This window comes from Mytilus galloprovincialis, chromosome 10, assembly GCF_965363235.1.
Source record: "Mytilus galloprovincialis chromosome 10, xbMytGall1.hap1.1, whole genome shotgun sequence".
NCBI lineage: Eukaryota > Metazoa > Mollusca > Bivalvia > Mytilida > Mytilidae > Mytilus > Mytilus galloprovincialis.
This window is the reverse complement of record NC_134847.1, coordinates 64,028,166-64,052,696: the sequence shown is the minus strand read 5'-3', so window position 1 is coordinate 64,052,696 and position 24,531 is coordinate 64,028,166. Positions and strand designations below refer to the sequence as shown.

The following is a 24,531-nucleotide window of genomic DNA, read 5'->3' as shown; positions in this document are numbered from 1 at the left end:
CATCCTGACCTACGTTTTTTCCTGTAAAAAATGTGTTCTATTATACTGTATTTGTATCTGAGAAAGGATTGGGAAACGATTTGTAAACAGTCCAGCTGCTTATCCAGCTATTTTCGAAAAGGCGGGGAAATGTCGTTCGATTCTCTCTGGACTTTCTAATAGGCTGCAGTAGAATAAAGTGTTCATTTTTACCATGTTACCAAAATAAAATGTATTTATCAAATTTTGTTCTTAAAAGATTGATTTTGGTTATATTAAATATCAATACTATACAAAATATATGAAGAATAATAAGACTGTACAGAAATGCAGTCAATCATCATATATAGAGTTGTGTATCTAAAAGATATTCGTGTCCGTTGTTAATTTTGGTTATTAGCTAAATTTATTTATACCCAAAACGTTTTGTTTTGGAGAAATTATTGGAGAAAAAAAACTTTTAGACAATTACATTTTAAACACCTTTTACAGAGATCTAAGAAGTGAAAGGCCAAGATGCCGAGAATTATGATAAAAGGAGGTGTTTGGCGTAACACGGAGGTAAATGTCATACATTATTGCAAGTTTATCAGTTCACACACGCTTACATTTTTGTTTTACAACAGTGCATGTTTTTGTTTTGTCGTTTACATCAAACATTCTAATATTGATACTGCTGTATAAGGGTGGTAATGGGCATGACGAATAACGGTATAAATTCTTGCCAAATTACGTTATTAAACGGAAATGTTTGGTGCATGACGATAAAATATGCACTTTCTTTTAGACAATAAAAAAAAATCGAAGATTTTGTTGATCACGTTAATTTTTTTCCAAAAATAGCGGTAACGTTAATTATTTGTGCCCTCTGATGCATCACAATAAGTATATTTTGACAACAGTAAAATTTTAATCAATTTGACGCTAACGGTTAGTCGGTAGCCGAAAATGGACGTTTGATGCCTGACTGTACATTTTGTAAAGGGCATTACTACCCTCTTGTATGTCTAGTGATATTTATGTAGGGACTACCTTTTGATATACTGTATCACTATGTGGGAATCTGCAACACTCACAGGACCTCAGAATTTGTGAAAAATTCAAATTCACCTTTTTGTGGCTTCTGATACAAAAGATACATTGTATCTCTTTCAATGTCAAGTACAGGCAGGTAAATATCGACAATGTTATAAAAAAAATTCCAACCATTCTTACATGTATGTAAAAAATGGTGGATTAATATAAGAGTAAGAGTTAAGTAATAGTTGTGCTGTTTCTACAGCATCGTCAACAGTAAATTGATTAGTAAAATTGAATAAAGAAATGGGGAATATGTCAAAGAGACAACTACACGACCTGACAGAGCAAATAACAGCAGAAGGCCACCAACGGGTTTTCAACGCAGGTAGAAAATCCTGCACTTGAGGTGGGCATAAGCTAACCCCTAAATAAAAATGTGTTCTGGTTCAGTGAAAATTTCAAAACATATAAATGAACAAAAAATAAAAAACATACAAGACAACCAAATTAAAGGCCAGAGGTTCCTGACTTGGGACGGAAGCAAAAGTGAAGAAACACACAGCAATACCAACAGTAAAATTCAGTTAATAAAACGCCTTTTAGTACTTAAAAGTAGGTCAGTTTAATGGGAAAAACTTATGTTAAACCAATGATATAAAGTATGCAATTGCAGGGATCTCCATGGATGAAAATTGAACCATGGAGGAAAGCTCAACTTGAAAAAAAAATCATGATTGCGATCAAAGAAGTTAAGAAAGAGTGATTTGAGCAATTATACACATTTTATTATACATCAATCAAACATCATCATTTATAATCCCAATGTCAAGTTTTCTTTGAGACAAAGATGCCCACAACTCTGCAGCCCTGTTGAAATTAAAGTCCTTTCCCTCTGGACCCTGAGTGGACACCATCATAAGGTTATTCAGGACTTTCTGTGAAAGTCTGTTTCTGGCCCTAGTCTTCACCCTGTTGAGGACACTGAATCCTCTTTCACAATCTGAAAAGTAATGAGATAAAATGGTAAGTATCTGACATGTTTAACAGAAAGGTTTATGATTTAAAAAGTTAGATGCATTGCTATTAAACTATATTTATGCCACTGAAGATGAAAAGAAGACACTTGTCTGCTGTAGAAGCTGAAACTTGATTTGGCACTCTTCTCCAACCATAAATTTAACATAAATTATTAGTTGTTTCAATACGCTGATGTCTGTAGTCTCGTCAATCAGAATGCTATAAAAACTTGACTGTCCAACTTTTGCAACAACATCTTCACGTATAGTTTCACCTATAAAACAAAGGTAAAACAAATCATTTTCTGATTCATGCGTTCTTAAAATATAAAGCGTATAAATTATTATAGAAAGAATAAATAAAGAAATATTTACCTAAACACCACACCATCTCCTGTATTGCTCGTTGAGACTGGTACTTCACCCTTCCTTCCACATTAAGTGTATCCAAATAAGAGCAACCATTTTCTTTGACCAAGTCCAGCAGGTCTCCAAAATTCGAAGTGTGTGGTATTTCTTTTTTCAACAAGAAGTACATACATCTAAGAGCAGCTATAAACGCACGTCTTTCTAGGGTTACAACAGTGTCTAATGCTTGACCAATACCTCCAGTTGTTTTACTTATTAAGGAGTCTCTTTCCATATTGACAGAAACTTGATGATAGCTTGTACGTTCATGATTTCTAATCACATCTTCTCTGTAAGATTTACAACCCACTTTTGTCCAGACTTCAGTATTTTTAGCTTGCTGTTTGAATTTTATACACAATGTACAAAACATTCCTGTAAAAATGATTTATTCCCAAAGTTTTAATGTGCAAATTAAATTAAAAACGAACATTAGTCAGGTGTTAGCGCTATTTACCGGGAATTTTTGTCCAAAGTTAAAAAATAATTAAATAAGTTATTAACATCGGAAAAGTTATTTAAAATTAACTTTTAATAATTACAATTGAAATAAAATCAAATGATTTTTACTTTTGGTTAATAATTCTACGAAATTTTAATTAAAAATAAAAGTACCTTCTTCTTCTTCGTAAGTTAACCACTGATACTTTGATTCCCAAGCTTTGTAAAACGTTGATCTATGCTTTTTAGATTTCACTGGGCTAGCAGATTTAACACTCTCATGATCACTGTCATCATTTCTTTTACGTTTTTTACTATTTTCCCCAGATTCAAAAAAAGCTCCAAGAGTTGACTGAACACTAGACGGTTCAGAAGCATGACGTACTCGTTTCGACATTTTTATCGGAATAAAAACACTTTTTATTATTTTCAATTTTATTTACGTTGTGAACACTTTTCAAAACCTATAAAATTCGATTTCACCTTCAAACATATATAATACCTTCTAATTTTATTAACTTGATTGGTAAAATTTATGTACAGCCGTAGGGTTTTTGTCTATACCGTACTGTATATTTACCTGTAAAATTACTCTCCAGTATCGGAGATGATTAAGCTTGCATTTTGACAAACAAAAATGGCGACGACTACGATACAAAAATAAATATTGACAATAATTTTAACGATGGCGCAGACAAATTTAACCATGGAGGAGACAATTTGACGATGGCGCAAGGTAACGGAACGATGGCGGGGCGCCATCGTAAAACAGGTCATGGAGATCCCTGCAATTGTATAATCATTCATTGACACTTTTCATTTCTATAGAAATCAATTGACCCTGCCCCCTCAGTCATGGCCTATTAAGAATGTTGTAATACAGAATGCTGTATACAAGTATGATAGCAAACATATTTATATTATATTTCAGGATGAGATTCTAAAAGCAGCTGTCATGAAATATGGCAAAAATCAGTGGGCCAGAATTGCATCATTGCTACACAGAAAGTCAGCAAAACAATGTAAAGCTAGATGGTAAGTTGAGATACATGTACACAATAAAGTTGTTACAGTGTAGAACTCCAGCTGTAATAACTTAAACTAGAAGCTAAAAATCCCTTCAACAAAAATTATAATAATGAAGTTATCATTGCTTTTACTATGGAGTTTAATTAAACTTACCTTTAACCTATCATTAGTTGATTAACAAAAAGAAGCTAAACTGCTTCTTTTTGTTAATCAACTAATGATAGGTTAAAGGTAAAGTTTAATGTATGTAATTTAAAAGAAAATCAGTTGAGGTTTACTGATTTCTTGTTGTAGTCCTACATATAAATGTGTAGAATTAGTTGAGTAGTTTAGGCCAAAAATATATTTTGTTTTCAACTTTTCAGACACAAACATGTCTTTTCAAGAACAAATTTGAAAATGAGAGAGGGTTGGTCATGAATGTCTTGTTACCAAACTTTTTAATTGAATATTGTCACTGTGTTGAATGTAAATATTGAATTTAATGGAAATACTAAATTTCAATTTAAGTTCACTTTTCTGAATGAATTTCTGTTTGTTGATGACTTTTGACTTTCATGTTACATGTACATGTAATGCTTTTTATCCTGTAAATCAAGTATGATGTACACAAATAATGTCATAATCCTTCCTAAATAAACAGAATAATGTTAACATGTGAAGTGATTTAAATGAAAAAGGCAGAAATCTGAGACATTTTTGCAAACAAGGCCAATATCAAACCAACTGTTCACTTCAAAAGAAGTGTCAAATGGAATATCATCATTAACAAACAAAAAATTAACAACAGAAAAAGAATATTCTTTGAAATAAGTTTTGATAACAGCTTAATTTGAAATTTCTATTCCATCACAGGTTTGAATGGTTGGATCCAAGTATCAAAAAGACAGAATGGAGCAGAGAAGAAGAAGAAAAGTTACTACATTTGGCCAAGTTGATGCCTACACAATGGAGAACTATTGCTCCTATTGTTGGTAGAACTGCAGCACAGTGTCTGGAACATTATGAATATCTACTGTGAGTCACATGATTGATATACTGGGGATTCATTTTCATTCGTGTGATACTAATTTTTTGTGGATTTTGTTGGTACAGGCAAACCACAAAATTAAATGTTTAACAAAATGACAAATTTTATGTAGGCATGTATGCAGACATCTGCAAAACCATGAAATTAAATATCCACGAATATGTAATAAATATTCCTTAATCCACAAAATTGGTACCCAGGAAAATAAAAGAATCCACAGTAGGCTTAACTGAAACATAAGTTTATGTAAAATCTTGTTTAACAGAAAACTAAAGATTGAGCAACATAAAGCCAACCAAAAACTCATTTGCACTGGAAAGGAAAGCATTAAAAGTATATTAGGAATAAAGTATTCTTATTTTAACGATATTAATTTTTTTTTTCTTACATCAGGTACCATGTTTCTACAACAAAATGTAGATATTAAATTTTATCAACCTTAACAGTCACGTTCCAAATTTGTGTCTATTATTTGGAAACATACTCTAATGTTAAGTGTCTGATAGGGATATAAAATTTATTTTATTGAGAGGTAGTTTGTTAAAGTTTTACCTATATTCTTAACAAAATATTTCATTTTAAAATATTTTTTCCAGAGATAAAGCTCAAAACAGAGATGAATCAGAAGACGATCCAAGAAAATTAAAACCAGGCGAAATAGACCCGAACCCAGAAACAAAACCAGCCAAGCCAGATCCAGTTGATATGGATGAAGATGGTATGTACTATTTCCATAAGCGGTAAAAAAGATCATTTGTTATGATAATATTTTATAATGCAATATTAATGTTAATATTTTTCGATGGATTGTTATATTCATGATTCTTAAATGCATAAATCTTTTATGTGGTGATTAAATTGTGTAATGATTAAAAATTCTCCCCCAAAAATCACAAGTACAATTCAATACAATATATTATTGTCGAGCCTTCGACTTTAGTCGAAAAAGCGAGACTAAGTGATCCTACATTCCGTCGTCGTCGGTGTCGGCGGCGGCGTCCACAAATATTCACTCTGTGGTTAAAGTTTTTAAAATTTAAATAACTTTCTTAAACTATCCTGGATTTCTACCAAACTTGTACAGAAGCTTATTTATGATCATAAGATGGTATCCAGCAGTAAATTTTGTGAAAATAAAATTCCATTTTTCCGTATTTTACTTATAAATGCACTTAGTTTTTCTGCGGGAAAACATTACATCACTCTGTGGTTGTAGTTTTTAAAATTTTAATAACTTTCTTAAACTATCCTTGGTTTGTACCAAACTTGGACAGAAGCTTGTTTATGATCATAAGATAGTATCCAGAAGTAAATTTTGTAAATTGACAAATCCATTTTTCCATATTTTACTTTAAATGGACTTTTTTTCTGCCAGGAAACAACACATTCACTCTGTGGTTACATTTTAAAAAATTTTGATAACTTTCTTATACTATTTTTTATTTGTACCAAACTAAGACAGAAGCTTGTTTATGATCAAAAGCTAGTATCTAGAAGGAAATTTTGTTAATATTTTGTACCTGTGTATCTGTATTTTACTTATAAAAGGACTTAGTTTTTCTTCCAGTTAACATTACATCCAGTCTGCAGTTAAAGTTTTTAAAACATTTATTAGATTCATAAACTATCCAGGATTTTTACCAAACTTGGACAGAAGCTTCCTACAATCCAAACATGGTATCAAACGGAATATTTTTATTGATTTTTTCCCTCATTTTTGTTGATCCTGCAATTTACAGCAAAAGTAGGCGAGACACTGGGTTCCACGGAACCCTTACACATTTTTATTATGTAAAATCTGTTTGATGCACTTATTCTTCTCATTTCGATATTGTATTTATATGCGAGAGGTACCGGGATCGATGCCAGGGTCCTCCACCAGGTAATATACCTGACTCATGTTTGGGGGACTAAAGACAAGTATGGAATATAAATAAATGAAGAGCTCTCAAATTACACCCTTTTACTTTGGATTAAAACACAAAAAGAGGCGGATACATGTAATAATCACAACACTCATGATTAAGACTATACAGTTCCGGAAAATACGGATTCAACATGCAGATATATAACATAAATATATATATATATAGTCTTCTTTATTAAATCAGTGTTGAAATTGATTTTGATATGATCAGATGACTTTGACAAGATAATTGATTTTGTTTTAATAGAACTTGAGATGTTATCTGAAGCCAGAGCTAGATTAGCAAACACACAAGGCAAGAAAGCCAAAAGAAAAGCAAGAGAAAAACAGTTGGAGGAAGCCAGGTTTGTCTGAAAGATATATATTAGAAAAATAACTTTGATATGTAAAACCATTGTTGTTACAGTATCCATAAGTTAGACAAGTGTAACAGGAAAAAGGCAATACATGCCATAATTTGGTTTCAAAAATAAATCAGGAAATAATGTCTAGAATGTAATGATTGAATATTGAATGGAGCCTTTTAACTTCTGCCCCTCAGAAAGGTTGCCAATGACGTATCAGAAAACATAGCTTCATTCTGCAGAAATCAGCAGCAAATTGTTTTACAGAGTCAGATTTGATGTTTGCTGCCTATCTTACAGCTTCAAGTTTGCCTTCATATTCAATAAGTAATAATAAAAAAAAAGTTTCAAGATTTTTTAAAGTTTACCAACTTCTCTTTTCACAATATTTTGAATTTTTTGATATGTTGAATGAATTGCTGATTTATTGACTCATTCTTACTGTTTTCTCATGCTTTGAATTACAAGTATAATTAGCATGATTATGCGTACATATTTGTTTGAAGAGCCATGTTGTTATTGAATGCTTAAAATCTTTAAATTGATTATTTTTACCAGGAGGTTAGCAGCATTACAAAAGAGAAGAGAATTACGAGCAGCAGGAATAGAGTAAGTTTTTATGCTCCATTTATGGGCACACGGTTTTCTGGTCTGTGCGTCAGTCTGTCTGTCTGACCTGCTTCAGGTTAAAGTTTTTGGTCCAGGTAGTTTCTGATGAACTTGAAGTCCAATCAACTTGAAACTTAGCACACATGTTCTTTATGATATGATCTTTTTAATTTTAATGCCAAATCAGAGATTTTCCCCCATTTTCACGGTCCACTGAACATAGAAAATGATAGTGCGGATGGGGCACACACTCTTGTTTCATGTCATTTATTCATTGACACAGATAAAATTTAAACAAGTTATATATGTGATTGTTTAAATAGAAAATTTGATATAAAAGAGGTATGGCTTGTTGCTATATATATTCTCTCCCCAGTTAAGATGTTTGAATAAATTACCAAAGTAAAAGTCAGAGGGTAACAAAATAAGAAGGAAAAGTTCAAAATGTAAATAGTGATCATTAGCAGAAGCGATAATTCCATGTGCATTTCATGCTTTAAACTCTTTAAATGTAGGTTAATATTCAAAAATGGTACTGTAGATTATTATTATTCATTGGAGACCAATTTTCGTGGGTACAGGAAAAACCATGAATTTAAATGTTCAACAAATTGTAAATTTGTTGTATGATTAAATGCACACTTTTGGAAAACCATGAAATAAATATCCACGAAAATGCAAAGTTTTCCTCAATCCATCAAAATTGGTACCCACGAAAATAAATGAATCCACAGTAACTCCATGTGCATTGCATGATTAAAGAGATTCATATGTTTCATTTGGTTTATATTTCAGTATTAAAAAACATAAGAAGAAAAAGAGAGGAGTAGATTACAATGCAGAAATTCCGTTTGAAAAGAAACCAGCGCCAGGTTTGTCATACTTGTACTATATAATCATTCTTCATAGAAATCATTTGAAACAAAATTTATCATACATTTTTTGTCGTAATTTTGAAAAAACGAGCATGAATTCAGAAAAAAGTTATATTTATTATAATTTTATAGGAATGAAAAATAGATAAATGTATTTAAGGTGTATGAAGCGGTCTGGTGCTATAAAGCAGTCTGATTTAACGGGCATTATACATTTTGTGTACAACTGTAATCAGAAAAGAAACTAAATAAAATGATACATTCCTTCTTGCACTAGTTTCACCCTTCTACAAACAGTAACTGGTAGATATGGGAGTCTATATAGTCAGCTTAAACAGCAACAAATTGATATTTCACAAATTAATAAAAAAAATAATATTTGAGGCGTTTAAGTAGAAAAGGACCAATTATTATCAGTTAATAACAAGCAACAAAATTGATAAATAAATTGTTGATTGCTAACATCCAGTGGCAAATATTTCATGCATGTTCAGGAGGAACAAGCAACTAGACGCAATACAGGCCAGGATATTTGATTACATGTCATAATGGAGAATTGGCTCAAGTATTATCCAGATATGGAAAGGAGTACTGTCTGATGTAAATCTTTCCCATATTCCTTTTTATTATCAAAATTCCATTTATTTTTGACAGGTTTCCATGACACATCTGAAGAAGTTTTTAAGCCAAAAGATATTAACTTTAAAAGATTAAGACAACAAAATCTGGATGGAGAAAGAAGAGATGATGCGGAGGCTGTAAGTCATTTCTTACCAAGTATACTTTTAATTCACTTATTTTCATGGGTAACAATTTTCCTGGATGTTGATAATAATGCCCTCGCGTATTACCTCCTAACATAGAACAAGTTCAAATTTGAATGGCATCACTTTTTTGTTTGCTTTTGTCTGCATTCTCTCTTTACTTCACATCAGCGGGATATTTATAAACTAATACACCACCAAACACAGATCAAGTTAAAATTGGGTGGTGTCACTATCACCATTTAGGATTCATGTCCATGAATAAATGTAAAAATTACTGAATTTACCAATTTCATACTCTTTACTTTGCCACAACCAGCAATTTCTAAGAAAATCAAAGAGAAACAAAAGAGAATAGTTGTGGATAGATTTTTGAGACTGTGATTTTCAAATGCAATAGGTAAAAAATAGACATATACTTTCTTTTTTATCAAATATTTTCTCCCTTCAAGTATAAACATGTATTTATTTGTACAATTTTAGAGAGAAAGAAAGAAAGATAAACTAAAACAAAAGAAAAGAAAAGAAAATGATTTACCTGGAGCAATAGCCAGCCAAAGCAAGTAAGTGTAAAATTGTTTTGAAGCTCAGAGTAATTAAACAAATGTTTGACTGGTCGCAATGTACAAAATTTATTACAAACATTTTTTTGGCTGTTTTGTTTAGTGTTTGCCTGTTTTTGGCATAGGATTAATTGGTGATAAACACCACTTTCAGCACTAATGTTCTATTTTGTGGTGGTCATTGGTGGAGGCAGCTGGAGTGCTCAAAGAAAATCACCTACGGTAATACCTCCATTATAAAAACTGACAATCCTAGTCAATTAAGATTGGAGTAAAGTGCACCTTCCCCATGGGGGATTCGAACTCACAACCTCAGTGTTGATAGGCTAGCAATGTAGAAGTTTGACAACTTAGACCTTTTGGGCACTGAGATCCCGGTCAGAAAGAAGGAGAAAAACAGATTTAAATATTAATCCAATCTTGGCCAACGTCATCTTTGGGGTATCTAGTTTGAAAATGTGTCCGATGACCTGGCCATCCAACCAAGATGGCCGCCATGGCTAAAAATAGAACAGGGGTAAAATGTAGATTTTGGCTTATAACTCTGAAACCAAAGCATTTAGAGCAAATCTGACAAGGAGCTAAATTGTTAATCAAGTCAATATCTATCTGCCCTGAAATTTTTAGATGAATTGGACAACTGGTTGTTGGGTTGCTGCCCCCAATTGGTAATTTTTAAAGAAATTTTGCCGTTTTTGGTTATTATCTTGAATACTAATATAGATAGAGATAAACTGTAAACAGCAATAATGTTCAGCAAAGTAAGATCTACAAATAAGTTAACATGACCAAAATGGTCAATTGACCCCTTAAGGAGTTATTGCCCTTTATAGTCAATTTTTAACAATTTTCATTAATTTGGTAAATTTATGTAAATTTTTACCAAGTAATTTTCTCTGTTACTAATGGGCAAAGTTCATTATAGATATAATTGTAAGAAGCAAGAACGTTCAGTAAAGTAAGAACTTCAAACACATCACCATCACCAAAATACAATTTTGTCATGAATCCATTTATGTCCTTGTTTAATATGCACATAGATCAAGGTCAGCGACACAGGCTCTTTAGAGCCTCTAGTTTGCAGGCTAGCGATACAGAAGTTTGACTTCTTATACCATCTGGCCACCAAAGTCCCTGTTGTTATAAAAAATAAGAAGAAAAACAGATTTGAATCAGGGCTTCCAAAACGGTCATATATTCCGGTCATTTGTATAATGTCTGGTAAAAGTCCGGCTGGTCAAAGTATGAAACGGTCATATACTTTTTAGTTTTCAAGGCTTTTTCGGTCATTTTTACATAATTCACGATCTTTTTGACCCAACCTTTTGCCTTTAACATCATCACATTTCCAGTCATAAATGTGACATGATGATTAATTACTATTAAAACAACACCTACTTCAATACTTTATAATTTTAATCAAGGCAAATTAGTAGTTGGACAGCTGAAATCTACCTGTTCAGGTGACAGGTGAACTATGTTCAGTACCAGACATTGTATAAATTGATCGGTTATTCACAATTTTTGTTCTTACTTTTCAGCGGTTTGTTTCTAATTGATTTAGTCCAAAAGATTAAAATTATTAGAAATTAGTTATCAACATGATTTGATGAAAAATTTAAAAAGGATTTAAATGAAAAATCCTCAGAACTACGTCGTATGAACTAGAACACGTGTGCGCATGTGCACAGGTGGGAAATTTAATTATGCATCCTACATTTCTTCAAAAATGCTAAAATTATCATTGATACATGTATCTAACGTTCATTTCAAGTATTTTGTTGAAGAAATAACGTGGAAAGAGCTTCTTCACTCAGTCGTGCTTTGTTAACGTACACTGATTTTACATATCCGTTTATGGTCCATGTTTTACCATTGTCAAGTCAACATCCGGTTGACCTCTCCGGTTAGAACAATTTGAAACGAAAGTAAAGTTTTTGACAATGTCATTTTGCACAAATAAAAAGTCTAAGGCAGATATGAGCACGCTGATGTGCACACTTTGAATGATGCACTGCCAATTTAACAGTTACATCCGTACATCAAATTCATATCATATCAAAGTAAAGTTTAAAATCGTTTTTTTTTTTAATGTAATGTCAATCATTGGAATGGCCATCTGATTACCATAATTGCCTTTTGTGACTAAGTCTTAAGGGATTAAAATCTGGATCAGATATGAAATGTCCGGCTGGCTCAAATATTTTTTGGAAGCCCTGATTTGAATAGACACAGCATATGTAAAAATTCACTTTATATCATATTAATTTATTTTTCAGTTTCCAAGAACCAGTGAAAAAGAGAAGTAAACTTGTATTGCCAGCTCCACAGATCTCTGATTTAGAATTAGAAGAGGTCAGTTGTATGTCTAGCTCTCTTGGGCAGATTTGTCCATGTGAACTAGTACAAACACATCTGACATATCTTTACAATTTGCATTTGTTATCTTTTACATTTTTCAACCTCCTTTAAAGTGATTAGGCTGATTTGAACTTGAGTTTATAGTTTCTGTTCTCTTATTTCAGCTTTCCTCAATGATATACAATGCTGAAAAAACAAGTTTGAATTTGGATTTTTACCTTTCTGAAATAATGTCTCTTTATAAAGTTATATGAAAAATGGGGGGGACACATTCTTCATCTATTTTAAATTTTATTATAATGTTGACATATTGCTTTGTATCTTGTTGAATTGTTAAAAGTAATTTCATGACAAGAAATAAGTTCTTTATTTTATTTGTCATACTTTTGCACCAATATATCATCAAAATGTAGATCTGTTAAGTTTGTGAAAGTAATTTTCTGTATTTCAAATATTAGATGCAGCCAAATTAAAGCAATTTATATTTGTAAATTTATTCGTTTAACAAATATTATCATCACACTTTTCTACTACTCTTAAACAGAATGACTCCATGTTTGGTCAGCATCATGACAGTGATGAGTTGTAAAGTATGAGCCTCTTTCTGAAGTGAAAGATACCAACTTCTTAAAATTCCAAAAGAGTTAATTTATACATTTTGTAAATACTAAATCTGTACTGTATATGTTATTGCATAATTCTGTTTTAGGTTGTGAAAGTTGGTCAAGCTAGTGAATATGCCAGACAGCAGGCAGAGGAAACGGGTGCACAAAATGGTGCCAGTCAGGCCTTACTACAAGACTACAATGTGACTCCATCATTGGGTAATCTCAGGACACCAAGGACACCTGCTACACAAGATAATGTATTACAGGTAAAAATGTAGTATTTTTCTCTCACACTGTCATATGAATTTTTCTTTTGCAACTTTGCATTAACCCTTACCATGCGGATCCCGTCTTTTGACGGGTTTGACGTCGTCGTTCTCAGTGCGGAACCCGTCTTTTGACGGGTTACACTGGCAATTTTCTGACCTTTCAAAAAACCTTCAAATCCTCGCATAATCACAAAACTCCGAGTTTAAATTTGAATGAGCCATCAGATCTATATCCATTATTCAATTTGAACCATTTTAAGTCTTTATAATAAACAAATATACACTTTAATTTTACTTTCAGGAAAATAATTTGTTTTTGGCATGACGTAAAAAATCTAAAAATACATCTAGGGAAATCCTTTTCGTCCTCGCTCAATTCTTGTTCATTTGATTATCAAAACTATATGTCTGGGTAAATAGAAGAATATTTTGACACGTGTAAAAGTTCTTTTGTGAAAAAAATGGAATTATTTAAGTAAAAATATGAAATAAAACAGTTTACGTGAAATATGAAATTCCCGCGCACATGCCCCGCCCTTTCCTGTATTATATAAATAGATTTCGTCTAAAACCGTAAGAATAAAATATTGTCTTAAAGGTGAATATTAATTTATCGTTGTTATTTGATTGATATTTTGCAAATTTAGAAGTTTGGTGGTAAAAATACATAAATTGTATGGAAATATCAACCGGAAGTTTACTCGCTTGAGAGACGTTCCGAAAGAGAAAATGAAAGTTGCCGCACAGTTTGTTACCAACAATTTATAGTTTTTTTCAGTAACTCTATCAGTGTCCATGCTTGAGGATACACATTTCCCATAAAATTAATAATGCCTGAACACAAATCCATCTTTCTAGGTGCTGTTAATACCTATATTCCTCGAAAATCTTTGAAAACTTGGAATTCTTTTCCGAAATAAAAGAAACGTGAATCAAAGAAACAAAATGTGAATCCGTTGTCAAATCTATTTATCGTCTGATATTTTCCCATATTTATGGGCTTTTCAGGTATATTCAAGAAAAATAAATTGATAAATATGAATGAGTTTTGTTGTTTTTCCAATGAGTTATCCAAAATATGCAGCTATTTTTTTCTATCTTTTCTTTTTCGCAAAATAAAATAAAAAGGGGGCGTTTCTGTGTTTACTTTCTGATAATGGCAGAAGCCAGCACATCTATTGCTGAAAATATATGTGAACTATTTGCTGACACTGATAGTGAAAATGAAGAATTTGAAGGATTTACTGAAAATGACTTTGCTGAGGATGACCTAAATATTGACAATGTTTCTGAAAGAGATGATTTGTTTGATATTGATAACTGGGTTATGGGTGAAAAAAATCCAGAACTTCTACCTTTTACGCAAACCCCAGGAATTAAGTGTGACCTCCCAGACAATGCGTCCGTTTCTGATTATTTCTATTTATATGTCAATGAAAATGATTTTGAGAACATTTCTGAGGAAACAAACAGATACGCAAAGCAATATCTTGATAAAAACAATAACTTGAGCAGATTTTCAAGGTTTAGAAAGTGGACAAACACTACTGCCACAGAAATGAAGCGTTTCATTGCTGTAGTTTTTGCAATGGGTATTCTGTCACAGTCAGACGTGACTGATTACTGGAGTAAAAACCCTGTCACTTCAACACCATTCTTTCCGTCAACTATGCCAAGAGACAGATTTCTCCTAATGTCATCTTTCTTCCATCTTGCCAACAATGATGAGTATGTTGCTAGAGGTCAACCAAACTACAACCCACTTTTTAAACTTGGAACTTTCTATGGTCGTATTGTAAACAGATTTCACTCAGTTTACACACCTGGTCAATCAATTTCATTAGATGAAGGAATGATTCCTTGGAGGGGTAATCTATCATTTCGAGTTTACAGTCCTGACAAGCCAGTTAAATATGGAATCAAAGCCTACATGATCAGTGACTCCAGTAACGGTTATGTTTCAAAATTTAAATTGTATACAGGAAAGTCGGGTATCGGTCCAAGCTCAAATGGCGCGACGTATGACTTAGTCATGGATATGTTACGAGGCATGTATGAAAAAGGTTATAATCTGTATTGTGACAATTACTACACATCACCCCAACTATTTTGGGATCTCTATGGTCTAGGTGTAGGAGCGACAGGCACTGTAAGGTCTAACCGTCGTGGTATTCCACAATTTTTGAAAGACAAAAAACTTACAAATAAAGGAGATCTTTCTGTAATGAGTAATGGTCCTTTAAATTGTGTCAAATTTCTTGATGGAAAGGCTGTTTTTATGCTTTCGACTATACATAAAACCAATTTGGTCAACACACGCCGTCGTGACCGTGAGACAAATGATTATATAAGAAAACCTAGTGTTGTGAACTACTATAATAAATATATGGGTGGTGTTGATCGGTCTGATCAAATGATTACTTACATTAATAGTGTTGTTAAATCATTTAAGTGGTGGAAAAAGGTAATTTTCCATGTTCTTGCTATTGCTGTTCTAGATGCATACACTTTGTATAAAGCTGACCACCCTAATATAACACATAAAGCGTTCAGAAGACAATTAATAACTGAACTTGTATCTAATAACCCAATAGAAAGTGATAAAGTAGGAAGGCCTTCAAATGCGAAATTAGAACGCCTAAGTGAAAGACATTTCATTTCTAGAATTGTAGGGGTGGGCAAAAAAAAAAACATTGCACGTTTATGCAAAGTCTGCAATGAGGCTGAAAAGAACAATGTAAATATGAACAACCTACAAAAACGCAAACGGCCAGGTCATGAGACTTGTTACGAATGTAGAGAATGTAATGTTTCTTTGTGCATTGAACCATGCTTTAAGATATGGCATACACAAAAGGAATATGTTGTTGCTTACAAGAGATGGAAGAATTCTTCTGTCCAACCAGTTGATGAGGAATAGTTTCTTTGTGCATGTTTATATGTTATCAATATCAATTTAGTTATTATAAAATTGTAGTTATGGATTATTGTTTTCAATTACAGTATCAAATGACCTTTTCATAATTTTTAATTAAGAACAGTACTAGTCAGTAGACAAACAAGGAGATGTGGAGTAAATGTTAATTACGAGGCAACCAATCTTTTCAGTTGTGTACATTCAAATGATCTTACAAAAGTCAATGATTTGGTAGGGTTTTGTCTGCTTAAAATTCAGCGGCATGGTATATACAATTTGTTGTCAGTATAGTTGTTTGTATAAAGGAAGAGTATTTTTATTACCTGAATTTGATTGGAACATAACAAAAAATCCCATTCCTTTATCAGAAAAAATATGTTTAAGACGTTTAAGTTTGTACATCTACAGATAAAACTTGTGTATAAAAAAGAAGATGTGGTATGATTGCCAATGAGACAACTCTCCACAAGAGACCAAAATGACACAGAAATTAACAACTATAGGTAACCATACGGTCTTCAACAATGAGCAAAGCCCATACCACATAGTCAGCTATAAAAGGCCACGAAATGACAATGTAAAACAATTGAAACGAGAAAACAATACATTAAAATTTAAAATTGCTTAAACTTATCAAAACATCATATAATCATATAGCCTAACACAAAACTAGTTATAAATTGAAATTATTCAAACCTGGACAGAAACAGAGGTAATAAGAATTACAAACTAAGTTGTCAAATGTGTCAAAAATAAAATATCCTGCTTTCTAGGTTACAAATGTCAAATTTATGTTGCACTTTTGTCCTAATAATGCATATTCCCCTGCAATTGAAACTAAGGAAACGAAGATGTTACCATAGCAACCACTTTTTATTTGTTTGAATACTTAAACTGAATTAGTTCTTATGATCTATTACATGTTTATTATAGTGTTGAGACTGTTTGTAGTAAAGCAAAAATTTGTTATCTTATAAATTTCTTGTAACAATAAGAGCATCTTAAAACAGGTGAGTCATATATTATTTACATTAAAATTTCACATTTTTGTGATATAAGTATTTTTATTTTCAGTAATTTTCAGTTTACTACATTTTAAAATTTTATTTAGATGGATAAGAAATGATTATATGGCTAGACTAGCCAGTAAAATACATTTTAATGCAAAAAATACTAATAAAAAGGCAAAAATGTTTGTTACCATAGCAACCATTTAGACAAATTAAAGTATAGTTCTTCAACTATATGGATATCAAGTTTTGGACCAATCGGGGCGTTTATCATTTAGTTTAGGACAAATTAATAATGATGGCATTTTTTTTTAAATTTAAACAAAACAATTCAGCATACAGACTACATCTGTAGAAAACAAGTCAGCATGGTAAGGGTTAAAAATCTTTTATCATTTTGATTTTTTTTTTATTCTTGAATAAACATTGCTTTCAATGTATGAAAATAAACGATACGGTCTCTATTTCATTAAAATCATTTTATTTGGACCTCATTCTGATTAACGGAAGGGTAAACACAAAGTAAATGAACCAATGTGAAGAAATTCAGCTAGAGACAGATTTTAATTATATCATTTTATTTTTCCACTTCTAAATTTAAATAGTTGTTTTGAAAGCTATGTTTTTTACTGGAACTAAAATTATCCCTTGTTTTTTACTATTTATATATACATAGAACTAATTTCAGGAAGCACAAAATATTATGGCTCTACAATTGGTGGACACCCCATTGAAGGGAGGATTAAATACACCTCTACATCAGTCAGATTTCAGTGGTATTACTCCTCAACGTAACACAGCGCAGACACCAAACACAGTGTTAGGTACACCAATGAGGACCCCAGGAATGGAAACTAGTGGAGGTACATACACATGTTACTAGACTCCAATGATTAATGTCACTTTCCTAGCTTTGCTACCAAAGCTGATTTTTTGAAGACCTCCAACTAGAATTAAATTAATTAGGAAACATTTGGGCTGCTCATAATTTGGAAAGAACCTTACTTAATATATTGAACAACTGAAGTTCTTATACTGTGATTCATTTATTTTGTGGGTACAAATTTGTATAGATAAAGGAAAAGAGATTTCCATTGATATTTTGTGGTTTTACAATGGTCTGCAAATAAGCCAATAGAAAAATTGTACTTAGTTTAACATTTAAATGTGTGGTTCATCTGTATCTGCTTAATATGCTAAAATTGGTAATTATGAATAATAATGAATCCCTAGTAGGTCACACAATCTTAATTCTATAGAAAGAAAGTGAGTTAGGCAATATTGAATGTTTGCATGTTTGATACCATATCTCCCAGTTAAAGCTTCTCTATCCTAAGATAGTACTGCACTGCACTTTTCATGTCATTCTGATAATAGTAATTTCCAGTGGAAAAGCAGAAATTGGATATTTTTCAACATTGTTTGAAGATCACATAGAATTGTCCTGTTATCTAGTATCTTGTTTATTGTTTCAGTTAAGAATACAAAATTATGTTACCTTTCATAATATAATTCATTAAAATCTCCAAGAAAAAAATATAGGTTGTTAGTGATACCATATTATATGATGCTTATGTCAATTTTATTCTAAACAATTTGAATCAGGACCCTCTAATAGGGATTATTTGTTTGAATAATTACAGCATTAACACCACATGGTATGACCCCTAGAATGGGCGTGGCAGGACAGACACCATTGAGGACACCTGTGAGAGACAAACTAAATATTAACCCTGATGAGGATTATGACATGAATGTTAATGACAAATTTTACCAGGTATGTATAAATAAGCAGTTACTTAAGAATACTACATAAAAATTTGATGCAGATGTTTTTAAGTTTGGAGCATTATGAATATGAAATAGATGTCCACTAGTAAAAAAAATGACTAAAATAGAAAATAATTTTATATGTTAAAAACATGAAAAATTTGTAAACCAAGTGAAAATTTGACATAAATCATAAATATGATATTTATTGTTTTTAGAGAGACCTCAAAGACCAGTTAAAACATGGTTTGGCCAGTCTACCTCGTCCTAAAAATGATTATGAAATAGTGGTTCCCGAAGACATGGAGCAGGATATACATGAACCAATGCAGACAGACGATTACATTGAGGATCAGGCAGACATTGATGCTGCATCAGAGGAGGAGAGGAGAGCTATCAGTAAGATATACATACAGCTAAATGCCATCATTCAAGACTTTGATAAACTTATTGTTAATTCAGAAATTTTTTATGATCTTTTTATTATAGCAAACAATTGCAACCTATTGGTGACACTTTTTTTAAATCTTTGTAGAGTTATTAGTATACTATATATACTGAAATGACAATTACTAATTTGGAATTTCTGTCCATTGTTTAACAAACTGAACAAATACAAACACAAATTTCTAAACTTGCAGTAAAGTTTTCAAAACATTCATTGATTTACATCAAATTAGGAAGAGTATGGTGGTTTCAGGCTGCACTCAGCAAAGCATTTTATTTTATATAATTTAATAGAAAGGTGAAATAACCAGTGGTTATTTTATAGGACAAAAAGAATTAAGAATGAGATCTCAGTCAGTACAGAGAGACATGCCCCGTCCAACAGATGTCAACAGTAATATACTGAGAGTGGCTGGTCCTGGTGATCCTGCTCTTACAGATCTACAGAAGGTAAAATCAATAGACATTTTAATACTTAACAATTCTACCAACCAAAAAGTTACCAATTGTACAGCATGGCTCAACCCTCTGTCGTCTATGTCTAATTTAGTATTTGTTCTTTTGTACTACACTTAGGTGTAATTCAACAGGTTTTCATGTTTAAACTCTGTTTGCTAGACCGGAAAAGCATTATCTATTTAGTATAGCATAAATATAATACTGTGGATTCATTAATTTTCCTGGATACATGTACATGATTTCATTGTTTGGTTCAAGTCTGCAGACAAGTCTAATAGAAATCTGTGATCTGATGAACATCCTTACAATTAATGAAAAGTGATACACAATGTATAAATAAATAAAGTAAATAGAATTTAATTATTTCTTTGTTCTCTATTTGTAGGCTGAGGAATTAATCAAAAAAGAAATGTTAACTATGCTTCATCATGATGCATTATATACACCAGGTTCTAATCAACTGGGTGTCGCACCAGGAAGTAAAAAACAAACACAAAAAGGGGTTCTAAATCAGGCCCAGCATGCATCATTTTTAGAGGAACATCCATATGAAAAGGTCAATGAAGCTGATTTAGAAGAGGTATGGTTAACATAGTGTTGCACATCAATACGCCTTTTCTGAAACTTAAGGACTATGGGTAATCAATCTCATTGTTCGTACACTAATAGGAAAATAACGTCACGTCATTGGTTGAATTTCCATTGTTTATGACGTTTTGGTGTACACTTATGAAAATATTACCCCGGATGCGTTAGATTCTGAAACAGCAAATTATTGCATTTGAGTCTCAACAGTATTGGTATTGCAAAGGGTTACTTGAAGCTTGATATCCACCTATAAACATCCTGTTAGCCATTTACCTCTACTTAATAGAGAGTTATTATAGATAATGTACATATCACAATCATTCATAACTAATAACAGCCTATATAAAGGTTTCATTGCAATGAATGAGCAACATAATAGGTCAAAGGTCATTAATAATTGCTGTAAACACACAAATATAAATCCAAGAAAGAATTAACATTCTCTCTGCTTAACCTTGTGTATATTATTATATATTATATATTACAATGTGGTTTGGTTTTAAAATTCATTTGCTGTTGAAAATGCCATTCGGTGTACCCTTGTTTATTTATGTTGTGCCAGCTTATTTGATACAGTTAAGCATATTCATTGTAATAATGATTGCTGTAAAAATGTTATCTAAAGAACTTGTATATCTATTTTTAAATTTTGATATTTATTGTTTGAAGGCTAAGCGGCTTCTACAGATGGAAATGGATTATGTAAAGAAAGGAATGGGTCATGGTGATCTGTCTATTGATGCTTACTCCACTGTGTGGGAGGAATGTTACAGCCAGGTTTTATACCTACCTTCACAAAACAGATACACCAGGGCTAATTTGGCTAGCAAAAAAGACAGAATAGAGTCTCAGGAAAAAAGATTAGAGGTAATTTTGATAAGATACACAGTGGAAGTTTATTAACTTTTACACTCCAAGAAACAAGTGGAAATTATTTAAGTTGTCATTAGTTTGGGCCACTGAAAATCTGCTGTAGGTTGAGTTACATATTTCATTTGATAGATTGAGGTGTCTTCTTTGTTTCAATTTAGTTTAAACAGCCTGTTAATTTGTGAAGAAATCATTTGAGCAAACTAATCAAAACATAATGTTTTTCAATAAATTTTTCATCTGAATACAAACGTCCTTCAGGTTTTTTTTCAAGGTGAAACTTTATACATTGATACCAAAAGTAAACAAAAACATTTCATCATAAATGCTAAGAAAGAAAAGATTATCTAAGAGCTGAAAGTCTAGAAATATATTAACTGCACAACTAAAGTAAATACCTGTTGAAAAATAAATAAACAGATAAATTACAGAATGTATTCTGGACAAAATAAGCTTCTGCACATACAAAGCATTATAAGTTAAAAGAAACAACCATCAAATTATATCTCATTACATGTTGAATTACAGAATAAGCAAATCGACTGTTTGCCTTAAAGGACATATATGTAAATAATATTTCATATTTCCCTTCAATTATATTTGTTTAAAGGGACCCATGATGACATATCATTCTTCTGGTTTCATACAATTATTTAGTTATCTTGTATCACCTCACACTTTTGTTTAATCCATTGCATCTTTTATGTACTTTACAGAATAACAGAAATTATATGACTAAAGATGCTAAAATGGCAGCAAAAATGGAAAAGAAATTAAAGATATTACTTGGAGGTTATCAGGTAAATCTTACTGCTTTTATTGTTGAAATTATATAAGTTAGATATAAATTAAATTAATTAATTTGTCAGACAAATGCAATCTGAACTATTAAAATAATTATATAATTTGAATATAAAAATCATTTTTAAAGACACTTTTCATTCTAAAGTATTTGATTTTAAGTCTTAGGTATCTTAGAATTTAAATTTTGGAGTACCAAAATCTGTTACTGTATCTTGCTCTAAAACTATGAAGTTATTTATATAGATAATTGATAAAGAACTTGTAACAGATGAATATTTGAAAAAATTATGAGAAGTAAATCCTTTATTGTACAATTTCAGTCACGGTCCCAAAGTTTAATCAAGCAGATCCATGATTTGTATGAACAAATAGAACAAACACATGTAGAGTTACGGACCTTTGTAGATCTTAGGCAGCATGAGATTGGAGCCATTCCTAAGAGAAAGGAGGTGAGTGATGATTACATTACCTGTATGTCATAGAGTAACAATGCGCTACACTGTTCATGACATAGCCGTAGAAATATACTGCTATAATGTTATAAAAAGGCATGGTTTATATATCTGAGAAAAACACTGAACTACACTGTTCATGATAAAGCTGTATGAAATATACTGATATAATTTTATAAGAAGGCATGATTTATATATCAGAGAGAAACAATGTGCTACACTGTTCATGACATAGACTTAGGAATGTACTGCTATAATGTTATAAGACGACATGATGTATATGTCATAGAGAAGATGGCATGATGTATATGTCATAGAGTTACATTGCACAGCACTGTACATCATATAACCGTATGAAATATACTGAAATAATGTTGATAATGATGGGAGTTTTTAATGACCTTGACTGGTTATTCAGCCCTCGCACAGTAGGTACTGATATAATGTTATTAGATGGCATGGTTTATATATCAGCAGATGAAACACTTGAAATATTTTATCAGTAAGGGCATACACTTTGAATATTGTACGAAAACATGTGTCTGTGGATTCATTGTTAATTTGGATACCAACAGGTTTAGGAAAACCATAAATTTAAATGATTCCACTTAGTATAAATTTATTATAGGCTAATAATTCACAATTTGCAGAATATCAAGTGGCACATCTCAGACTTTCAAAGGCCAAAAAATCAATTTAAACTTTCATAACATTGTTTTAATGTTCCCAAGTATTGCATTATGTTGATTTAATTGATTGTCTAGAAACTGCAAATGTATCAATAAGACCAAAAAACAATTGCTGTAAGGGGTATCAAAATATTAGCTGTTCTGTATTTTAATCTGTCAAATTATTTTATTTGCTTATTTATTACTTTCAGTCCCTGACAGAAGATGTAAATAGACAACAGGAGAGAGAGAAAGAATTACAGAGAAAATATAGTGAACTCCAATATAAACAAGATATTATCCAGTACAACAAATAACATGGACTTGTGTTTACAAAATTATAGCACAGATTGAACTTATATTTGTCAGAATTTTGTACAGTTTAATATCAAATGTTATCAGAATTTTAACTCATTAAAGATATAAACAGAGCCATAACAAAAGATTAAATCTAAAATTTAAAGAAAAATGCTAAGATTTTTTTATTACATAGCTTTACTGGCTTAGTTCTCATATTTTTTTAACAAGTTTATGTAATTTTGTTACAAAAACATTACTGTTAGGACTATTGCCTTCAGACAAGTATTTTACATAGAAAAATCATGCATTATACTTCTACATGTATTTATTATACTGTATTTTCTAACTTTCTTGTTATGAATGTGAATTTCTGGTATCATTTAAATGAAATACGAAAAATTTCAGGGAGAAATATGAAGTGTACTAAAAATCTGAGTTCTTGAACAGTGTCAGTATGAATTTTTTTACTGATCAAAATTTTAAATGTTTGTTACAATTTCTGTCCAAATGACTCAAAGGTAGTTAGTATTGCAATAGAATGATAGGATTAAATTGATGAAAATGTTTTTTTGTCTGTCAGAAAAATTACAAACTGTCTGTTCAAATGTCCCACAAGACAAAATTCTTTTTGAGAACTCTGTAAAAATATATAATTCCATGGCACTTCATCAATGACTTCATGGTGACTTTGTAGTCCTAGTAAAACAAAATAATTTTGAAATGAAAAAACAAATAGATAATCATTAATGTAAAAACTCATGATGCATATTCCTATGTTAGAAAAGAATGGAGTGAGAAGTTCTGAGTGGAGAAAGTAGTTGTTATGTATGTATGTCATATTGTCATTCCATCAATAAAACATCTGACCAGTATTTGTTTTCATCCACTTCCTTCTCCCAAAAGCACCTATTTAGAGTATATTCAAAGGAGATTTATCTCATATCAGTTTATTAAAATGAAATGTATCATGTAGTTTCAGTAAATTACAGCCTTATTGTTTTCT

General features: G+C 31.5%; 2 protein-coding genes across 2 annotated transcripts; one reads left to right on the top strand and one right to left on the bottom strand.

The window, feature by feature from the left end:
* Positions 1 to 379: 379 nt before the first annotated feature.
* Positions 380 to 24,400, top strand: LOC143048108 (cell division cycle 5-like protein). The gene is made up of 20 exons (XM_076221559.1): positions 380 to 540; positions 3,796 to 3,899; positions 4,749 to 4,910; positions 5,520 to 5,641; positions 7,098 to 7,194; positions 7,753 to 7,803; positions 8,599 to 8,675; positions 9,333 to 9,436; positions 9,926 to 10,005; positions 12,285 to 12,360; positions 13,076 to 13,240; positions 17,859 to 18,033; positions 18,814 to 18,947; positions 19,159 to 19,339; positions 19,713 to 19,837; positions 20,232 to 20,426; positions 21,104 to 21,301; positions 22,021 to 22,104; positions 22,429 to 22,557; positions 23,441 to 24,400. The coding sequence occupies exons 1-20, from the start codon at positions 496 to 498 to the stop codon at positions 23,543 to 23,545; spliced, it is 2,409 nt and encodes an 802-aa protein (XP_076077674.1). The 5' UTR covers positions 380 to 495; the 3' UTR covers positions 23,546 to 24,400.
* LOC143048800 (zinc finger protein 862-like) lies at positions 1,797 to 3,464 on the bottom strand. Its single transcript, XM_076222674.1, has 4 exons — positions 3,039 to 3,464; positions 2,391 to 2,798; positions 2,123 to 2,290; positions 1,797 to 1,999 (listed from the first exon to the last, which is right to left on the bottom strand). Exons 1-4 carry the CDS (start codon positions 3,259 to 3,261, stop codon positions 1,797 to 1,799), a joined length of 1,002 nt encoding a protein of 333 aa, XP_076078789.1. The 5' UTR covers positions 3,262 to 3,464.
* Positions 24,401 to 24,531: the final 131 nt, after the last annotated feature.

Bases quoted from the DNA above. Each gene is read 5' to 3' on its own strand.
- LOC143048800 (XM_076222674.1), bottom strand. From the start codon at position 3,261: ATGTCGAAACGAGTACGTCATGCTTCTGAACCGTCTAGTGTTCAGTCA. The intron at 2,799-3,038 runs GTACTTTTATTT...TCATTTTTACAG, and splicing joins AACTTACGAAGAAGAAGAAG to GAATGTTTTGTACATTGTGT. The intron at 2,000-2,122 runs GTGTCTTCTTTT...ATTACTTTTCAG, and splicing joins TCAGCTTCTACAGCAGACAA to ATTGTGAAAGAGGATTCAGT.
- LOC143048108 (XM_076221559.1), top strand. From the start codon at position 496: ATGCCGAGAATTATGATAAAAGGAGGTGTTTGGCGTAACACGGAG. The intron at 9,437-9,925 runs GTAAGTCATTTC...GTACAATTTTAG, and splicing joins GAAGAGATGATGCGGAGGCT to AGAGAAAGAAAGAAAGATAA. The intron at 19,838-20,231 runs GTAAAATCAATA...CTCTATTTGTAG, and splicing joins CTCTTACAGATCTACAGAAG to GCTGAGGAATTAATCAAAAA.